This window comes from Mesocricetus auratus, unplaced genomic scaffold, assembly GCF_017639785.1.
Source record: "Mesocricetus auratus isolate SY011 unplaced genomic scaffold, BCM_Maur_2.0 Super-Scaffold_100004, whole genome shotgun sequence".
Classification (NCBI taxonomy): domain Eukaryota; kingdom Metazoa; phylum Chordata; class Mammalia; order Rodentia; family Cricetidae; genus Mesocricetus; species Mesocricetus auratus.
This window is the reverse complement of record NW_024429189.1, coordinates 76,415,748-76,433,704: the sequence shown is the minus strand read 5'-3', so window position 1 is coordinate 76,433,704 and position 17,957 is coordinate 76,415,748. Positions and strand designations below refer to the sequence as shown.

The 17,957-nt window shown below is 34.8% G+C and overlaps 1 protein-coding gene across 1 annotated transcript in view; it reads right to left on the bottom strand.

Annotated features, from left to right (window-relative positions):
• Nucleotides 1-697: 697 nt before the first annotated feature.
• The window catches only part of Kif18a (kinesin family member 18A), a 53,798-nt gene continuing 36,538 nt past the window's right edge, over nt 698-17,957 (bottom strand). The window contains exons 14-17 of the mRNA XM_013119898.3: nt 9,041-9,458; nt 8,292-8,399; nt 4,655-4,764; nt 698-1,288 (exon numbers count right to left, since the gene is read on the bottom strand). Of these exons, the coding sequence (XP_012975352.1) occupies nt 1,206-1,288; nt 4,655-4,764; nt 8,292-8,399; nt 9,041-9,458 (719 nt within the window). The 3' untranslated portion in view covers nt 698-1,205. The remainder of the gene's footprint in view (nt 1,289-4,654; nt 4,765-8,291; nt 8,400-9,040; nt 9,459-17,957) is intronic.

Here is a 17,957-nt window from a genome sequence, read left to right as displayed (position 1 = left end):
TTTTTAAAATTAATTATTTCTGAGACAGGGTTTCTCTGAGTAGCCCAGGTTGTCCTGTAACTCACTTTCTAGGCCAGGTTGGCCTCAAACCCCGAGATCCACCTGCCTCTGACCTCTAAGTGCTGGGATTAAAGGTGTGTGCCACTACTGCCCAGGGAAGGTTATTCTTAAAACAGTCAACACAACCAAAAACTAATCACAAAGTAGGGTGAAAATCTATTGGACCTTTCCTTGGATAGACTGTGACTATACCCCTACAAATATAGAAGTAACTATGAAGATTATTCTGCCTCATGCTTTCTCAACTAGATTTTAAATATTTAAAAAAGTGACTAACTAAAAGCCTTAAGAAGTCTTATAAATTATTGTATGGTTGTTGTTTGGTTTGGTGTGCAGATTCCTTGGAGGCACAAACTTAAAAGTGCATTAGGCAAAAATGTGTATTTATGACCACAAAAATAGGCCAAACTAGACAAGTAAGCAAGGTAAGGTGATTACATGGTAGCTCTATGTAATCGCCAAAGAGGAATGATTAAAATAAGTTCTTACACCTCCTTCTTACTAAGAAATGTAGAGGTTGCTTACAGATTTGGTCTGGGTAAACACTACCTTGTTCTGAAAAACAAACTTGCTATAAAATAGCATTTAGAATATATAAGTTGTTGTAATAAAACAGAAAGACAAATATTTTAAAATCTACATTTTAATATACCAAGTAATAAAATATTAGCATTTTATTTATGACAGATACTTAGACAATATTTACAATGTTATGGACACACATATCTACATTTTTACATCAAAGTTTTTGAAAGTAAATTCACATGAATGAATAAAACAATATATTGACAGACTATACAATAGAAAATACATCTTGGCCCTAATTTTATGACTTCCCAAAGTCTCTTTGCTTTTGAAAATAATAAGGGTAATTTATTTTACTAGTTTTTTTCTAAAATGTCCTAATCAAGTTGTGGTAAAGCAAAACTAAACTCATATCATGCTCAAAGATTTTCAAGAGTAACAAAGATCTGAAAAATGGTAAACATAACCTGTTGTAATTTTATATTTACTTTTAAAATACAAAAGAAGTATCATTTTGCTTGATGAAAATATTTCAGTAAACAGTTTTAGATGGCCTTCTTTCAGAGAATTGAAATATATTTCTGCAGGGACAAATACCAGGCAAAGGACATAGACACTTTTTAGTGCACATTTTCTTTAGAAGTGTTTCTTCTAAATTTTTTAAGCATGTTTGAATTTACTCTGTTGGTGTTTCTTTTAGAACCTAGAAAAAAAAAGGTGAATAAGTATAAAGAAACTTTCAAATCTCATTTTTCAATTTATATAACAATTTAGTGACAAAAATTTACTGTTGAAATTCATGACTAATTAATACAACTTAAAACACAACAGATTTTTTTAAGATCTCCACTTCTTGGCGTGAACCCAGGACTTGCGTAGCTGCAACCCCTCTACCCCACCTTCCCTTCTAACCTATCTCCATTCCTTTGTGTTGCCCTCTAAATCACAGAAATACCCTCTACCAGGGACTCCTATAGGACACACAGGGCTGTGACGCAGAAGCACTCTCCCCACAGTCACCACACTTTGATAGGATCCAGACTGACCAACATACTCACCCTTCAACCTGTAACAGTGACCTGACTATAAGATATATTGATGCATTAGTGGTACACATGTTATATGAGTAAACAACATTTTTTTTTTTGTTGTTGTTGTAAATAAGTCCCACTAAATGACATGTAACCTGAGTATGGATTTGACACTGCTAAAATGGCCAAGAACCTCAGAATACATAGGTCATGGTCTTAATAGAAAACTTAGTGCTATCATTCTTCTAAGGGAACAGAGCAATAAAATGACTTCTAATAACATCTATACACATAGATCAGTGCCTCACTCAACTCATATCAGAGAATCTTCTTTCAATAGATAGGAATTAATAAGAGACCCATAAGTAGAAAAAGAACAAAGAGTCAGAGACTTTGGAGCATTCAGTTCTAAATGGGATGTTTTCATCAAAGCCCTCGCCTCAAAGGTCAGGGATCTATAAGGAAGATGAAGTGGAAAGATTCTAGGAGCCAGAAGTGATGGAAGACTCTAAGGAAACAGTGTCTTCTGGACACAACAGGAATGATGCCCAGATAAACTCATAGTGAGTATGGCAGTATACACAAGATCTGCTCAGGTTCAAGTTAGACAGGGTACCAGTACTAAGACGAGGAAATAAAATCCAGCTCCCATCACTATCTGTAATTGATACCCACTGGCAAAAGGAAAGTCAGTTTTCTTCAATGGAGTCGTAGTGGATGTAAGAGTAACTGACCATGACAAAATGAACTCAAAGGTATGTTTGGTTCATTTTAGCATTTTTTGTCTTATTGGTCTTTTGCTTGCTTATTTTGATTTTCATTTTTTTAAAAATATTCTCTAGTGTTTCTTATTTTTCTGTTCTTCTTTTTTTTTTTAAAAAGAGAGCCATAAAGAACATAAAGCTGTGTGCGTACGGAAAATCTGGAAGGAATCGGGTGAGGGGAAAAATATGATCAAAGTACAATGTAGGAAAAAGTTTTCAACAAAAAATATATTGAAATAAAAAAACTAACAGATATATAGAAGAGGAAAAAATAAAACAGTAGCAGAGCAACATTAATACTGCTGGCTAAAGACTGTCCACTCTCTTTTTCCATATTGTAAATAATAGGTGTCAAGTAAAGTCACTCAATAAACTAGTCTACTTTCTCCATTCTTATTAATAGAAAATATGTATAAGCCTTGTTTGTTTTCTCTCTTGTATGATCATTGTTTTCATATTCTTTGGATTATGTCCACAGGCAAAACTCTGAAACTCTTGTTGTGCCTCTGACACAAATATCAGTTTCTTCCTTGCTCCTCTCAAACAGGGCCTCTCCACTGATGGGGGATGTCCTTCTGTATATTTTGTTTCTCTTATTGGTTGATGAATAAAACACTGATTGGCCAGTAGCTAGGCAGGAAGTATAGGCAGAGCTACCAGATGAGGAGAATGTACGGGGGAGAGAAGCAGCCAGGGAGATACTGTGTAGTCACTGAAGAAATAACATGCTGGAGCCTTCTTCGGTAAGATAAGGCCAGGTAGGAATACATAGGTTAGTTATGGGTTAATAATTAAGAGAGAGCTAGTCAATAGGAAGCCTGCGTCATAGGCAAAACATTTTATACTTAATATAAGTCTTCATTTATTTGGGGCAAAGCGGCTATGGGACGAGAAGCTCTGTCTTCACTTTACCTTCTCATCCTTTTGCCACTTGAGTTGTTTACACATGTTCTTGGTCACATGATTTAGTTTTAGAGACTCTTGTTTTCTTGTTTCTCTAACTGCTCAGTTGACAATACTCTCCTTTCCCCTCACTATTGGCCTTTGTTGGTTCATTCTTGTTCATTACATTCCTTTTTTTAGGAATATTTATCTTCTATTAAAATTGATAACAACCTCTAAGCACGCCATTATCTTTAGTCACATTTTTAACCCATTGTCTGATTTAAAAACCTGTACAATAGACATATCTGTTGAAAAAGTAAACAAGTATCAATTGTTATTATAGGAACTAACAAAGGTATTGAGGAAAATAAGAAAATCTTTCATGATATGATGTATATACATTATCTCATGAGACTCCTTTAAATTCCAAGTGCTGCAAGTTCCTTCAGAGAAGAAACCAGTCTTATAAATCTTCATATTTATTCTGGGACCTAGCACAAGAAGAGTACTTTAGAAAGCAGTACTTTCTGGGAGGGAGAGGAAACTGAGATTGATATGCAAAATATGATGGTTTCTAAGCTAAATAAAAAAAAAGAAATCAGTATTTTCTGAAGGAAGTCATAGGAACTGGGGTGTCAGAGATGGGTCTGGGCCTTGTAGACTAGAACTGGTTGATATAATACACTCAGTCAAACAGAAGGCTTTTTGTTCCCATTGGTTCATGTCACTCCCACATGTGAGAGGGTATGTGGGATCCTTCATTAATATCTTTTCTCAACTTGTTAGTGGGAGTCACAATATGATTATAGCTAGGAGCAAAGTAGAGACTATATAGTAATTATAAATGATTCAGAGGCTAGATGAAAAAACACAAGCGTTGAGAGAAAAGTTTCAAGTGGATACAATTTATAAAGAATAGTTAATGAGTTAGGCGTGGTGGCACACGCCTATAATCTCAGCACTGGGCAGCAGTGGCAGGAGAATAACTAGTTGAAAATTAGCATTTACTACATAATAAGACCCTGTCTTAAAAACAAAACACTAAAATCCATGCACATATCTAATATATATAATTGATTTATTATATAATACATTTAGCTATTATTTCAATCATCAGGTATCTGCAATATGAGGCAGTCTATACAACAAAAAGGGTATCTAGAGTAACAAGTTGGGAAATCTAGTCCTGAATTCTGGATCGACTTTAATATCTGTGGACTACTGAATATATGCTTCACAATGTATCTTCAGTTTCCTTTTTTACAATGCATAAAAATCACACCTATCCTACCACGAAATATAAAGGGAGATATTTATGAAGACATAAAACCAAGGTACTATATGTATAACTGATAAGTAATTAAATATCATATAACAGCCCCAACATACCTATTGTCAGTCTGTTTCCTTGAAAGAGCTTATCACTTGAGTTATCCTGTCGAATGCGTTTGGCAAATCCATAATTTTCTTCAGATTGTAATGAAGCATTTGATGTAGAACTTGTAGAGAAAATTTGTCATTTTTAGTTAAGGCATTCAAAAATATCCTTAATTCATATGCTATATATTGTAGAAAATCAAATACAGAAATAATCGTGAAATCCTGCATAGGTAATTGGAAGAACTAAAAATCCTTAAAAAAATAAATCTAGTAAATCATAAAATTTAGATAAGATGATTTGGGTACAGGTAACAGTTCTGCAGAGTATTTCCCCAGTGCTCTCCCAGGATGAACAGAAGCACTGCTTGCTATTTTCAGTGTGGAGAGTGATGTCTCAAGTGGTAAAAAATCCACTGATTTTAAAGGTTTAAAAAAATTAAACATATTGTTAGGATTAAAATTTCATTCAGTTTTATCAGATAAAATTCAATTTGCTAGATTTTGGAATATCTAGGACTTTTTTCTGTTCAAGAAAAAAATTATAGTAGATATAACCACATTAGAACATATACACCCCTGAATATGTATATGAAATCTACTAAGTGGAAAATACCAGAGCTTATTACTTTCAAGCTCATCTATCTTTAATTGGAGGAAAAGGAAGATTAAAAAAAAAGTAATTATGTACACATCTATCATTAATCTCTTTTAACCTTACTTAATGGCAGGATCTAATTATTGATACCAGAGTAAATGTAGCAGAGTAGTAACTAACAGTCTGTGAACAGTCAAGTTACTCTCTTTATTATATTCTTTAATATTATTTTAAAGTATTGGTTTCTCATGTGCTAGTCCTTAACACATCTAAACCCACAAATACACAATTTCCACAACTATATATTTCAAGAAAAAAATGTATTTTATATGACTGTGTTTATATTTTAAGAACATTCTTAGTATAAACATTTGCAATATTTTAAATAAAAACATGGGAGCACGAAAGAACCCAGACAACTTAATATTAATTAGTGGGAATGTGTGGGTGAAACAGATGCTGAAGCTTCATTAGTCCAACAAAGTGAGCCAGACTAACTGCACAATTCAGATTGTCACCTAAGCAAAGAGCAGCAGTCCCTACTGGCCCACAGAACACTATTACAAGATACCACTGAGTAGGGTCCCAAAATCAGGGATGGGATTAACCCTAAAAAAGGCTTTGTTCTTCCCCTAAACATGTACCTAGGATAAACTTCCACTTTTTGTTTAAAGAAAGCAGCTTAGGACTTTTGTTTGGAACATCCAACTGCCAGAATCAGTTAGCTTTCTTTTGTACATGGGAAATTATTTTGTAAAGTAAGTGTTATGTGAAACCAAGCTCAGCTTATTCCACTGCAGTTCTAATCATGGCTACTAAGTAGCTTGCAGTAGGTAACACATATGGCATGGATATACTGGGTAAAGGCATGGCTGACATATACTGCTTAGAATAACATGCAATGAAAATTTAAATTGTTAATTTCTGGAACTTTTCATTTAAATATTTTCAAATTTCGGCTGACTGTTGGTTTCTGAAACATCAAAACCCTGGGTTGAGGGGACTACTGTACCACTGTTTAAGCACCACAGAGAAAGATAGTCAGGAAAATCAATTCATCTGTATATTCCTTTGTCCCATGTTTTGGAAGGGTAAGAGAAGATTCTAAATTTACTTATGAGAAAATACTTCATGAAGTATTCTATTTGTAAATTTGTGTCCTGTGGCCTAAATAAGAAATTTACAAGAATTAACTTTAGCTGTCATTCTTTCCTCTATATACTATTCAAAAGAAAAAGGGATAGAAAAAAAAATCAGACTATTTTATATTGTGTTTTTTATTGTACCCATGATATGCCACACAACTAAGGCTATTGCGTTAATCATGCTTGTGGTTTGTAGTACTTTCCAAATTGGTGACTTAATGGCCTTTGTCAGTTTTAGAAAACTATTTAGGCACTTTCTTATCAAATATTGCTTTTCTCTATTCTTCCTCTTCTTTTGGAGACTGAAAATAGGTATTTATAGACTTAAAAAAGCAGGGCTTTGGAAGTCTCCTCCATGCTTCTGTTTTCTGTTTCTTCCTGTATTCGTTTAGGCATTTTTCTATGCACTCCCACCCCCAGCACATTAATATCTCTTTTGTTGTGACTAATCCATTAAACTGATTGACCGAGTTATAAATTTCAGTAAAACCCATCTTTATGGTTGTAGGATATCTGTTTGATCAATTTTAACAGAATACAGTTATTTGGTGACTCTTATACCTCATCTAATCTGCTAAAATGAATCATGGTTACTTACAATAAATAGTTCCTATTTGCTTATCCTTATCATCTAGGGATCATTGCTTCTTTTCATTGCTTTTCTTTCTTTAGGTCTTTTGGTTGTGTATCTTGACATTCCGCAATTCTGGTTTAAAATTATGCATGAATATCTGTAGAGGTTCTAGACAGTATATTCTAGAGATTCTAAGTTTTAGTTTAGAAGAACATGGAATAGACAGATCACCTGGATTTAAGGAAAGACTGAGTTGGTTCAAGATCTCTTTGAGGTTTTAGAACTGGTTTATATCTAGTTTGTCCTACTCCTAGGGTCCAGAACCTTGATGATTTCAAATAAAATCCTGGGGTGTTTAACAGTCCCCCTTCTTCCATAGCTTTTGACCTGGGGCCTTTGAACCCTAGAATGTCAAGCTCTGCTTAGCATAATGTTCTTTCAGCTTGATTTTCAATAGAACTTAGGAGCTGGCAAGCATTAAAGGCAACAGCTACACAGAACAACCTGGGTCCCTAGCTCACTTTAAGTGTTTTTTGTTTGGCCTCCTGTCTTATGCCACGAACTGGCAAGTCCTAAAATAAAAGGGGTGGAATAACTAAAGTCTGGTTCCTGTAGCATGTTGCTTTCTCGGATGTTATAGTCTCAAGTCCTGGCTATCATGGTTGTTTGCTAGTACCTTTAGTACGTTGCTAGTTAGTTGTATTTTATTTAGGTGCTATAATTCAAAGACAATTTAAATTGTTCTTGCATGGTGGCTTGGTCTGATATATGTTACAGTATCATGGCAGACTCCTCATATTATATTTGGTATATATCAAAATCCACTAAACAACTGAACTCTAGGAGCAAAGAAATCCAGGATAAATGATCAAGCAAGTATACAATTGTTGTCAGAATAAAAACAAGACCTAAGTGACAGATTGGAAGCTAAAAGACTTTTCAAATAAGTTTTTTTTTTTTTTTGGTGTTTTGGTTTTACGAGACAGGGTTTCTCTGTATTGTTTTGGAGGCTGTCAGTCCAGCCTGGCCTCGAACTCACAGAGATCCGCCTGCCTCTGCCTCCCGGGTGCTGGGATTAAAGGCATGCGCCACCACCGCCCAGCTCAAATAAGTTTTAATAACCTAAGAATGGGATACTTTACATAAACTCCAGGTAAAATCTTGTGCTTCATTCAGGTTTCCTTTCAATGACATAAATCCATGGCATCACCGAGCATTTAGCATAGATATGATTAAATAAAAGCTGAGTGTGACGATGATTAAGAATTATGGGAAATTAAAGTGTAAAGACGATCTTCTATAGAGACTGAAACAGCACATGCTTCATCATACCTTATTAGTTTCCTTTTCCTCTTTGCAGCAGCAGTCATTGCCATGTAGGATGGCATGCTTGTTGACACAGGCCTAGAGTCCTTCCTTGAGAATGAGAAAGATTCAAGCCTGGATAATAAGAATGAAGAATTAAAAGAGAACAAATTTGACTTATACTACAAAGGGAGAAATGATTTACACTTCTATAATCATGACACCATTGATATTAATACTTATAGAATGATAGCCCTCTTTCTAAAGAGGCCTTTCAAATGCATTTTCTATTTTAAAAATACCAGTAATGATGCCAAAAACATTTCTGCATTTCTCATTTCTCCCACGTTTAGACTGGCTGTAATTATGTAGCTGAATGTTTGCTTAGATGATATTCAGTCAATTGGATTACATACATTGGATGTTGGACTATGCTGACTTTTGGATATTTGGAAGTGAGGCATCAATAACTGATAGGAAGCACGGCACTGATGGCTCAGGCCACACAGCATCAGAGTAAGGAACACAGATGAAATGGGTTTTAAAGTCTCTTCCAGTTTAAAGGTCAACTGATAGAGGACATCAAATTTATGATTTAAAAAAGTGGTTAGTGTATCCATACTCCAATAATCTGTAGTAAATGATCAACTTTCATACCAAGGAGAACACACTTGATCTATGAAATAAACCTTCAAAATAAACAAAGAAGAGAAAGGACATTAACAGTTCCAAAGGCTTTGAAAACAAAACAACTGTAAAGCATTTTGTTTTTGTACCTGTTTAAACAACCTTTGGTGTTTGGTAGTGATTCCTGTTCAGGAAATTTCTTCTTCAAGCTCCTGATGTCACTGCATATAGTAAATGTAGAGTTCAAATCCTGTTTACACTCTGTTCTCACGTTGAGAGGAAAATCTACTTCACATAGAGTGTTCAGAGAATTATCATTGATTCTATTTGTAGTATGTGACGAAGGTCTTATTAAGGCTGGGGATGGGTTTTGAAGAGGTTTTCTGCAGTCCTCTGGGGTATAAACAATAGGCTCAAGTTCTTTGCCGAAAGAATCGTTGAGCTGTGTGCTTTCAGAAAGTGGAGACTTCTCACTATGCTTTACTTTCAAGGAAGATGGTATTAATTTTCTTCTGGTTCTCTTTTGCGGAGTAATGTTAAGCAAGTCAGGTTCATTTGGGGACATGCCTGTTGAATTAAAGTATAAAATTAAAAAGTTAAAATGTTGCCTCAATAGTTATTTCAAAAATTGCAATTGTTAAGATAAAAATCACTACTACTTGATAAAAAACTTAAAGAGAATAACTAAGTAGGAAAGGAATAAAATGTGGCTAATTTCTAACAACTTTAATAGTAAATTTAGTGGATAGAGTTAAGAGAATAAATTTTACACACACACACACACACACACACACACACACACACACACACACAGAGCCATCTTAAAGTACTGAGTAATCATAATACCTGCTTATTAGGACTAAGGGAAACTTCAGTTTTTTTCTTCTGTATTTGTCAATACCTCCATAAATTCTATGTTTTAAAAAATACTTAGAACTAGAACAACTGTGATTGTACAATTCTTTTAATTAAGAGCTTTTAGTAATCTTTAACAGAAACACGCTAAGGCAATTTTTCTGGTGCTTGATTCAAACTTAAGAAACAAATTATTCTGGTAGAATTTAAAGTGAATTCTCAGAGTTCTAGAAATGCTCTCAGCATTTAAGTACACAAATTTATCAAATATCTTACGTTGATGTTCAAAATAATAATAGTATATAATAATATAATTTATGAATTCTAATGTATCTATCTTATGTTTAGTATTTTGCCTGCTTCATTGTCATGAACTTCAAGAGACTTGACATGTAGTATATTAGCTTAGCCTAACTTCTTGTAGAAAATAATTGTATTATTTCTATGCATTTTAAAAATCAGGCAGAAAAGTTCCCAATTGATGTTACATTTGCTTTATTAGTTAATACTACTTAAATACTGATAGCAGCACCTACATATTTCAGGAAGGCAATTGAGAACTCCTGCTAAGTTAAAAATACATGTATAGCAATTACTAGTCACATGTACATTATTCTTATTATGATAGTTGACAATTACCCTTTAGGAAATACAATTTAAAAACAGGAAGAAATAATGATCTCCATTCTACTAAGGAATTTGACTTTTCTGAGAACTAGATAAATGAGATCTAGATCTTAAAATAATTTTCCACTCCCTTTAACATGACATTTGTCAAATTTTCCATTACCAGATATTTTTATACTAATGCTGCAGTGTAAAGACAGTCACTCTTCTCCACTGTGCTGCTACCACCAATTTGGTGGCTAATAATAGCTAGAAGATTAACTTCTTTTCCCATGAGAGACACAGGGGTATAGAAGACAGAAAACTATATTCAGGATAGAGAACTGAGTTGGGAGTCAGGAGACTGGAATTCTATTTCTGGTTTTACCAAAGACCCAGTGAGTGACCTTGGGCAACTCGCTTTAAGTCTTGTGCACATTAATGCCTTGTTGAGAAACTGAGATAGTATCATTGTATAGAAAAAGGATTTTCTAGGATTAGATGATAGGAACATGTAGGGTTCAATGACATGCCATGGAAACAAAAAAAAGTGCTTCAAATTACAGAACTACAATTTAAAAAAGGGGGGCAGTTTACTTTCTACACTTTCAATATTCTATCCATAATCAATCTACAGTTATCTCTAAAACAAACATTTCAAACAATGCCTTTCAAATGAAAGATATAAAGTTTATCTAGATGTAAGGCAAATTACCATATAAACCAAATGAATTATTGAAATAAGGACATAAATGTGTTAGTTGCCTTGTAAGCATAATAAGATACAAAATTTAGCAAAATGCCACAGAAAATCTCAAGGGGGAAGAGACAGCCACTGTCACCATTTTTCTTCTATATGTCTAACAGGAATAATCTCTGGAGTGGTGACCTGGCAATTGATCATAATGGAGGACTACTTTTTTCCTATATCAAGTAGGGTATGAAAATGAGAATCTTTCATAAGACACTGAAAAGACAGCCACCTGTCTTCTAAACATAGACTCAACTTTTAAATGGCCAGAATAACTGATTAGAGAAAGATATCATAACTTCATAGTGATACATCTTTAGTTATAATTTTACACTGTAAAATGCTACAATGGAGGAGAGACAAGCAGGTGTAGTAAATATAGAATATATACTGATTATTGTGCTTAGCTTGGAAGAGATAGTATGGATATATAAAATATATGAGATAGAGCTTAATTTAGATAAGACAATGAGGTAGATGGTCAATTTAAGACTGTCCAGGTGGAATAGCTGATAAGAAAGGTTTAGGAGACAGTAAAAGCAAAACCAATATTCAAACACTTTCACAAAATTAGACATTCAAGCCATTGTAAGTATACAAGGTTATGATCTCACTTAATGAAAGTAATAAGATACAACATTTAAGAAACTTTCTAGAGAGAGAAAGAGAGAGAGAGAGAGAGAGAGAGAGAGAGAGAGAGAGAGAGAGAGAGAGAGAGAGAGAGAGCGCTAAATTTGACACTTTAGGAAGGTACAAGTGGAATATGTACGGTTAAGGTTACTATATAGTCCATTGGCTCCAAGATCCACTGACTATGCTAGGCCTGTGTTGACAAAAAGGATTTGCTGTACTTTTCCATTAGAAGAAAGTGGTATACAGTAAATTTCCAGAAGAGCTGGCTTGTGGCAGATGTACCTAATTCAGCCGGAGAAAATGCTATCTACCAAGTGGAGATAATGTTATTTATCAAGATTCCATAATTCTCAAACTTAGAATATAGAAGTGGTAAAAAGGAACCCGGAAGGAGATTCTATTCCTTCATAATGTCTCCATAAAAAGCCACAATAGATGGTACATATCTAGTTCACAGGAGGCTAAGGAAGGAGACTTGAGAGTTCAAGGGCAGTCTGAGCTACACAGCAAGACCCTTCCAACCAACCAACCACCAATTAGCATGGACAAGAGATAAAACAGGAAAGTCAGTAACAGCCTGCCTCTACAGCTCATGTGAAAAATGATGACACCTTGCATAGGGTAGTTACAGCAGTGATGGAGAAGTATGGAAAGCATTAGAATTAAATTAAATGCAAATGCTATAAAGTATGGTTTGTTGTTCACCAGAGGTAAGTAGTAAGTAGTTCAGGCAAGGAGTAGGTCATCTCTGAGTATCACCGGGGACTGATTCCAGAATAGCTCCCAAATCCCAGGCTCCACTCCAATCTCTATAATATGGTAAGTGGGAGGTAGGGAGAAATTGTGTTGTCTAAGAACATACTGAATTAAGAGTCAAAGGATCCTCTGGTTTCAGTCTTTTGAGTAGCCGGGACCACAGGAACGTAATTCTATGTTCAACTTTTCATAAGAAAAAGCATATACTAACAAAATAACTTCAGCTGACCTAACACGAAAATACAAAGGAAAAGAAGATAATCCAGAAACTAAATCCTCCAGTATTACATAATTACAGCCTCTACTACAAGGGTAGAATTAAATTAAGTGGGGACTAGCTAAATAAAACATAGGATATTCACAATTTTACTGTTACAAAGAAAAATCTTTTATGGACTTGATATGCAAGATTTATCTGTTAAATGAAGTGGTATATTAATTTTGTAAACACCTTGATCTTAATTGATAAAAATAACCAAAAGGTCAGCATATGCAAATCAAGGCATATATAAAAAGTTCGACAAACAGAGGGGAAGCGTCTCAGAAAAGCAGAGCAGAAGGAAATATGGCAGGTACAATGTGTCACCACTAGGAAAATGACTGCTTTATGTAATTTACATGACATCCTCTAAAACACACACACACACGCACACACACACATACACACACACACAGGAGTGATGTCTGAGGTAAAGCAGGAAGACACCAGCTGTTAAGAAACCAGTTCTTTTAAGCCTAAACAACTGGAGGCAGGAGGCTATATTTGTACATTCATGGTAGAGATGAAACAGGAAAATTAAGGTCTTTATAAAAAAGTGAGGCCCTGAGGTTCTTCATATATGATTCTTTTATCATCTGCATGATCTAATAATGATTTTCGGATTGCTATTTCGGTTCACAGGCCATGTGGTTTTATTCTCTGGACAGGCTGCAGACTTGTGATCAGCATGTGCAGTTAATACAAGGGGTTGAGGTAATTTCTCAGTTTTTCTTACCACAGTCCAAGGATCTAGACTTACATACCCACTGAATGGGAAGATGAAGAGTTCTAAATAAACTATAAATACATAAAAAACCTACACACTGATAGTTGTGGGTTCCTGCAAATTTGCTAGTCTTTTTTTTCTGAGATCCCTATAAGAAAAGCACTGTCTAATAAGCCTCTGTTACACTTAATGTTCACAACCTAGGAAGCATTTGAAAATACCTGCATGAAGCTACGAGGAACCCTCTTGAAAGGTACATTTCAGGATAAAGTTAGTTTTCTACTAGTCTACTACTCCTGAATAATGGCTAGAGATTACTGCTTCTACAAATGTGTTTTAAGTTCACAAACAGACCTAAAAAGCAAGATGATTAGTGCATTGAAGTCACTCTTAAAAACTAACTCTAAATGTGAACACTGAAGATGTGCTGGGGAAGTGGTGCGTGTTTTATTTGAAACCTCCCAGATGTTAAGACATTACTAAGGGGCCACGAGGAAAGGCTGGTAGGAAGGTTGAGGTATAGACTGCACTGGTGTAAAGACTTAAAGGGGCGTGTATATGGAAACAGGAACGGTTAAACTGGAGTTGGGAGCAGATTGGAAGGTAGAGCAGGGGTAGAGAGTATGCGGAGAATAACACTAAATACCTTTTGAAAAGATGTATGGAAGCCTGCTCTTGCTATAGCTTCCTAGAGTACGTACACATGCATCAAGAATTAAAATGGAGTTACCCTGTAAAAGGGCAGCAATGCTCCTACAACACACCAGGGGCTAAAAAATAAAAATGCAGTGCCAAGAATGGGTTAACTTCTGTTAGTTCACCAGTAAGGTGCCACAGATCCTCAAACATTATAGGCCATTGGCATTGTTTTTAGTTGCCTTCCCGAACTTTACAGTAAGACCCTATTGTTGAAGAGACCACATACTTGAGTCAAAGAATATGGAAAAATTAATCTGGCAATGGCCTGGAAGCCTCAACTACTGGTTAGTATTGTACATAGCTCTGGAGGATATGATGAATACTATTGAGGTAGAAAAGCAATCATCAATAATATCTAGCTCTGAATCCTGTGAGCTACAAAAAAAAAAAAAAAAAAGAAAAGAAAAAAAGAAAAAAAAAAAAGATTGGCCTGGCAAGATGCCCACTGGTGTAATAGTGGCATAGATATTATCATGGGAGTAATCAACCTCTTTCTGATTTTATTTAAGGTTCACTCTGGAATGAAACCCATTCTTGGCTAAGAACTTATGACAAGATAGGCCAGTGTCCTAGGGTAGAGTCCAGTAATGTTATTCTACTGAAAGGACACAGTATTAAACCAACTCCTCCTAATGACATTGTTATACCAAAGATCAGTGTATCTGCGTGGGTGTGTGCAGGTGTCCACAGCAGCCAGAAGAGGGGTATGGATTCATTGAAGTTGCAGTCACAGGAGGTTGTAAGCCTTCTGACAAGGGTGCAGAGATCCAAGCTCAGGTCCTCTGCAAGGACAGTGCACACTCTTGGTTCCTGATCCCTCTCACCAGCCTCTCAAAGTGAAATGAGTTAAGTGGTTATCTTAGTAATTATGAAAACTATTTCTTATACCAATACACTATTAAAGAGAATTCTGTTGAAATAATTTTAAATCAAATGCTTAGCTTTGTTTAATCCTTACTATAGAAAAAAAGAAACCTGAATTCACATACAAATATTTTCTCCTAGCAAAATAACTGTCTTGAAAGTCACAAGTTCAAGGTCACCCTTGGGTATACAGGCTATATTCAAACACTTGTAACTTCTCTCCAAAAAAACCAAAACTACTCTTCTTAGCTATCCCACCACACCAAACGTAGGAACAACACCATTCCTGTCAGCCACAAGCAATATAAAAGCAACAATAAAAACTAAAGCAATAAAGTAATTATTGCCATGACTTAGGAATGTCAGCAACTTTCACATTCCTTAGTCATGGGAATAATGTGGTTCAGCAATCTATACTTTTACTGAATATTCTAACTAAAGGAGTAGTCTGATTAATTGTAGACCACCAGAAAAGTTACACTGTTTACAATTTCAGTCCAGAATAAGAATTTAGTATTAGACAATCTCAGTGTTCATTAAAACTTCCTTATTTAATATTTTGCTGCTTAGTAGTAAGAAAACTGACACACTCCACCTCACAATGTCAGTAATATTTGCTGTTGGGAAACTCAGAAGTCACATCTCTTGTTTACCAGTTTATCAGGGATTTACCAGGAAGTAGATCAGGTAAAGAAATCCAGTAACATGAAATAATGACAATAGGATTAACATAGTAACTTATACAAATCAAGGCATCTTCATAGACACCAAAAGTATGAACAGAAAATACCACGCTAGTTATATGGTACTATACAGAAACAAAATCTCTTGACTATTATTAGGAAAGAAAATAATTATGTTAATAATGGATATCTTTAGAACTTAAAATTGAGTTTCTTTAAAAATTAGCATTTATGAAACCCTGGATTCCCATACTACAAACCTCCCCAAATCCATAAGGTCTACTTAAATAGACTACAGAAACAATAAATAACATATTTAGGCAAGTTCATCTATGCACAGTATATATCTCTGTCAATATATGCATAGGTATATTTTGTAATAACCAGAGAAAAACAATTCATTGAAAAACAAGAGAAAAGACAACACAATCAAATAATTACATAATCAATTCAGAACTAATTACATTAGACAAATAGCATGTACATTTTCACTTTCATTTACACATTTAGGAAGACACATTATATAATTTTATTAGACATAAGAAAAATTTGGTGACTATAAAGTGCTTTAAATGTATACACACCACCTGATCTAGCTATTTTATTTTGAGGGATGTATTCTAAGGAGATAATTCGACAACATGTCAAACATATGTACAAAGATTTTAGTGGCTTACTTCTAAGAAGAATGAAATACAAGCAAACCCAGTTTTCCTTATTGTATCATTAGATGACTATAACGCATAGCAATCAGAAGGAAATTAATGGCTGAAGTGTAGCTCAGTCAGAGTGCTGCACAGGGGTCTGTGTTTAACCCTTAAATAAATGACGTAGATTCATGTGGTCCAATGGAAAGCCATGGACCATCTACAAATACCATATCATATCATTTTTGTTGAAAGAAAAAATATACATGTGATTAGGAAACAGCTTCAGTAGGTTATTAAAACAAAATATCAATACAAGTTCATGAAACATCTTTTGGCTCAATTTACTCAAATCAAAAGTATTTATTGGAAAAAAACCAAACAAACCCACTGTATTAATCCAAAAGTGAATACAATCAAGGAAGAAAAAAAACTTACAACTAAATCACTGAAACGTTTCCAATTCTAACAGTTTGCTGGGAACAGAGAAGGCAGCTATCTACATTAACACTGAGACTTTAGAGTCAGTTTGCATTAGACTTTTAATGCAGAAAAGACTCAATATCAATAGTTCAGAGTATGGGATGGAGAAAATGGGTTCAGCATCTGGCATTGAAGAAAAAAACCTTGGAAACTGCAGAGGCATGGCTCAGAAAAGCCTTTCAAGGTACCCCTAAAATCTGCACTTTACTGGAAGATACTTTGGTGGTGGATACAGATTAGATTTACAGGAGAGACTAGGAAAATGAAAACCAGTTCATATTAATTACTCATTCGTTGTATCAAAGTTTCTCAGAATGTTCTAAAATAAATGGAATTAAGAAATAAAAAAACAATTTCTTTTCTCTTTCTCTGTATTAAATAAATCCTAAAGACACAAATACTAACTGGCAATTCATATGGTCTCTTATGCAATGGGGCAATACATTTATTTTTCAGCTCATTGAACTACTTCATGGGTGGTTCCTTTCAATAAAGAGACAAGATTACTTGTCACTAATGAGTTTAAAATACTTCTCTTAACAATTGGGCAGGCCTTCTAGGGTCATCTCCTGATGCGCCAAAACACATGTTCTGAATGATTTTACCCAGAGGAACTAATTTATCATAAGCTTATGGTTGCAAATGTTAAGAGATTTATTATAGAGCTGTGAGTTAGTATAAAAACAGAATGCAGTAGTTAGCAAACATGAGTCATAGGCTGAAAAGCTGGGTGCATGTGACAGGGAGACATTGATGAATGGCATTGGATCTAATTGATATTTGGTACAAAATGATGGCAAGGATTGTTCCTTTGCTAGTGCTTTGGAGAAGGTATTATGGGAAACAAAGTAAAGTAATAAACAAGAGGGCAAAGTTCTACAAACATTTCTAGCTAAAATGATTGTACTGCACTAATCATAAATCTGGATTCTTTTTAACAGATCTATGACTCATGGAATTCATAGGTGCCAATCACACAGGTAAATAAATTAAGAAATTTCAAAGACATGTAACCAGGTACAGTGGTGCACTCAATTAGCCAAATGGGGGCTAACACAGAAATCCTAGGGCTTGACTAGGCTACCCTAAGCTTGGGCAACTTA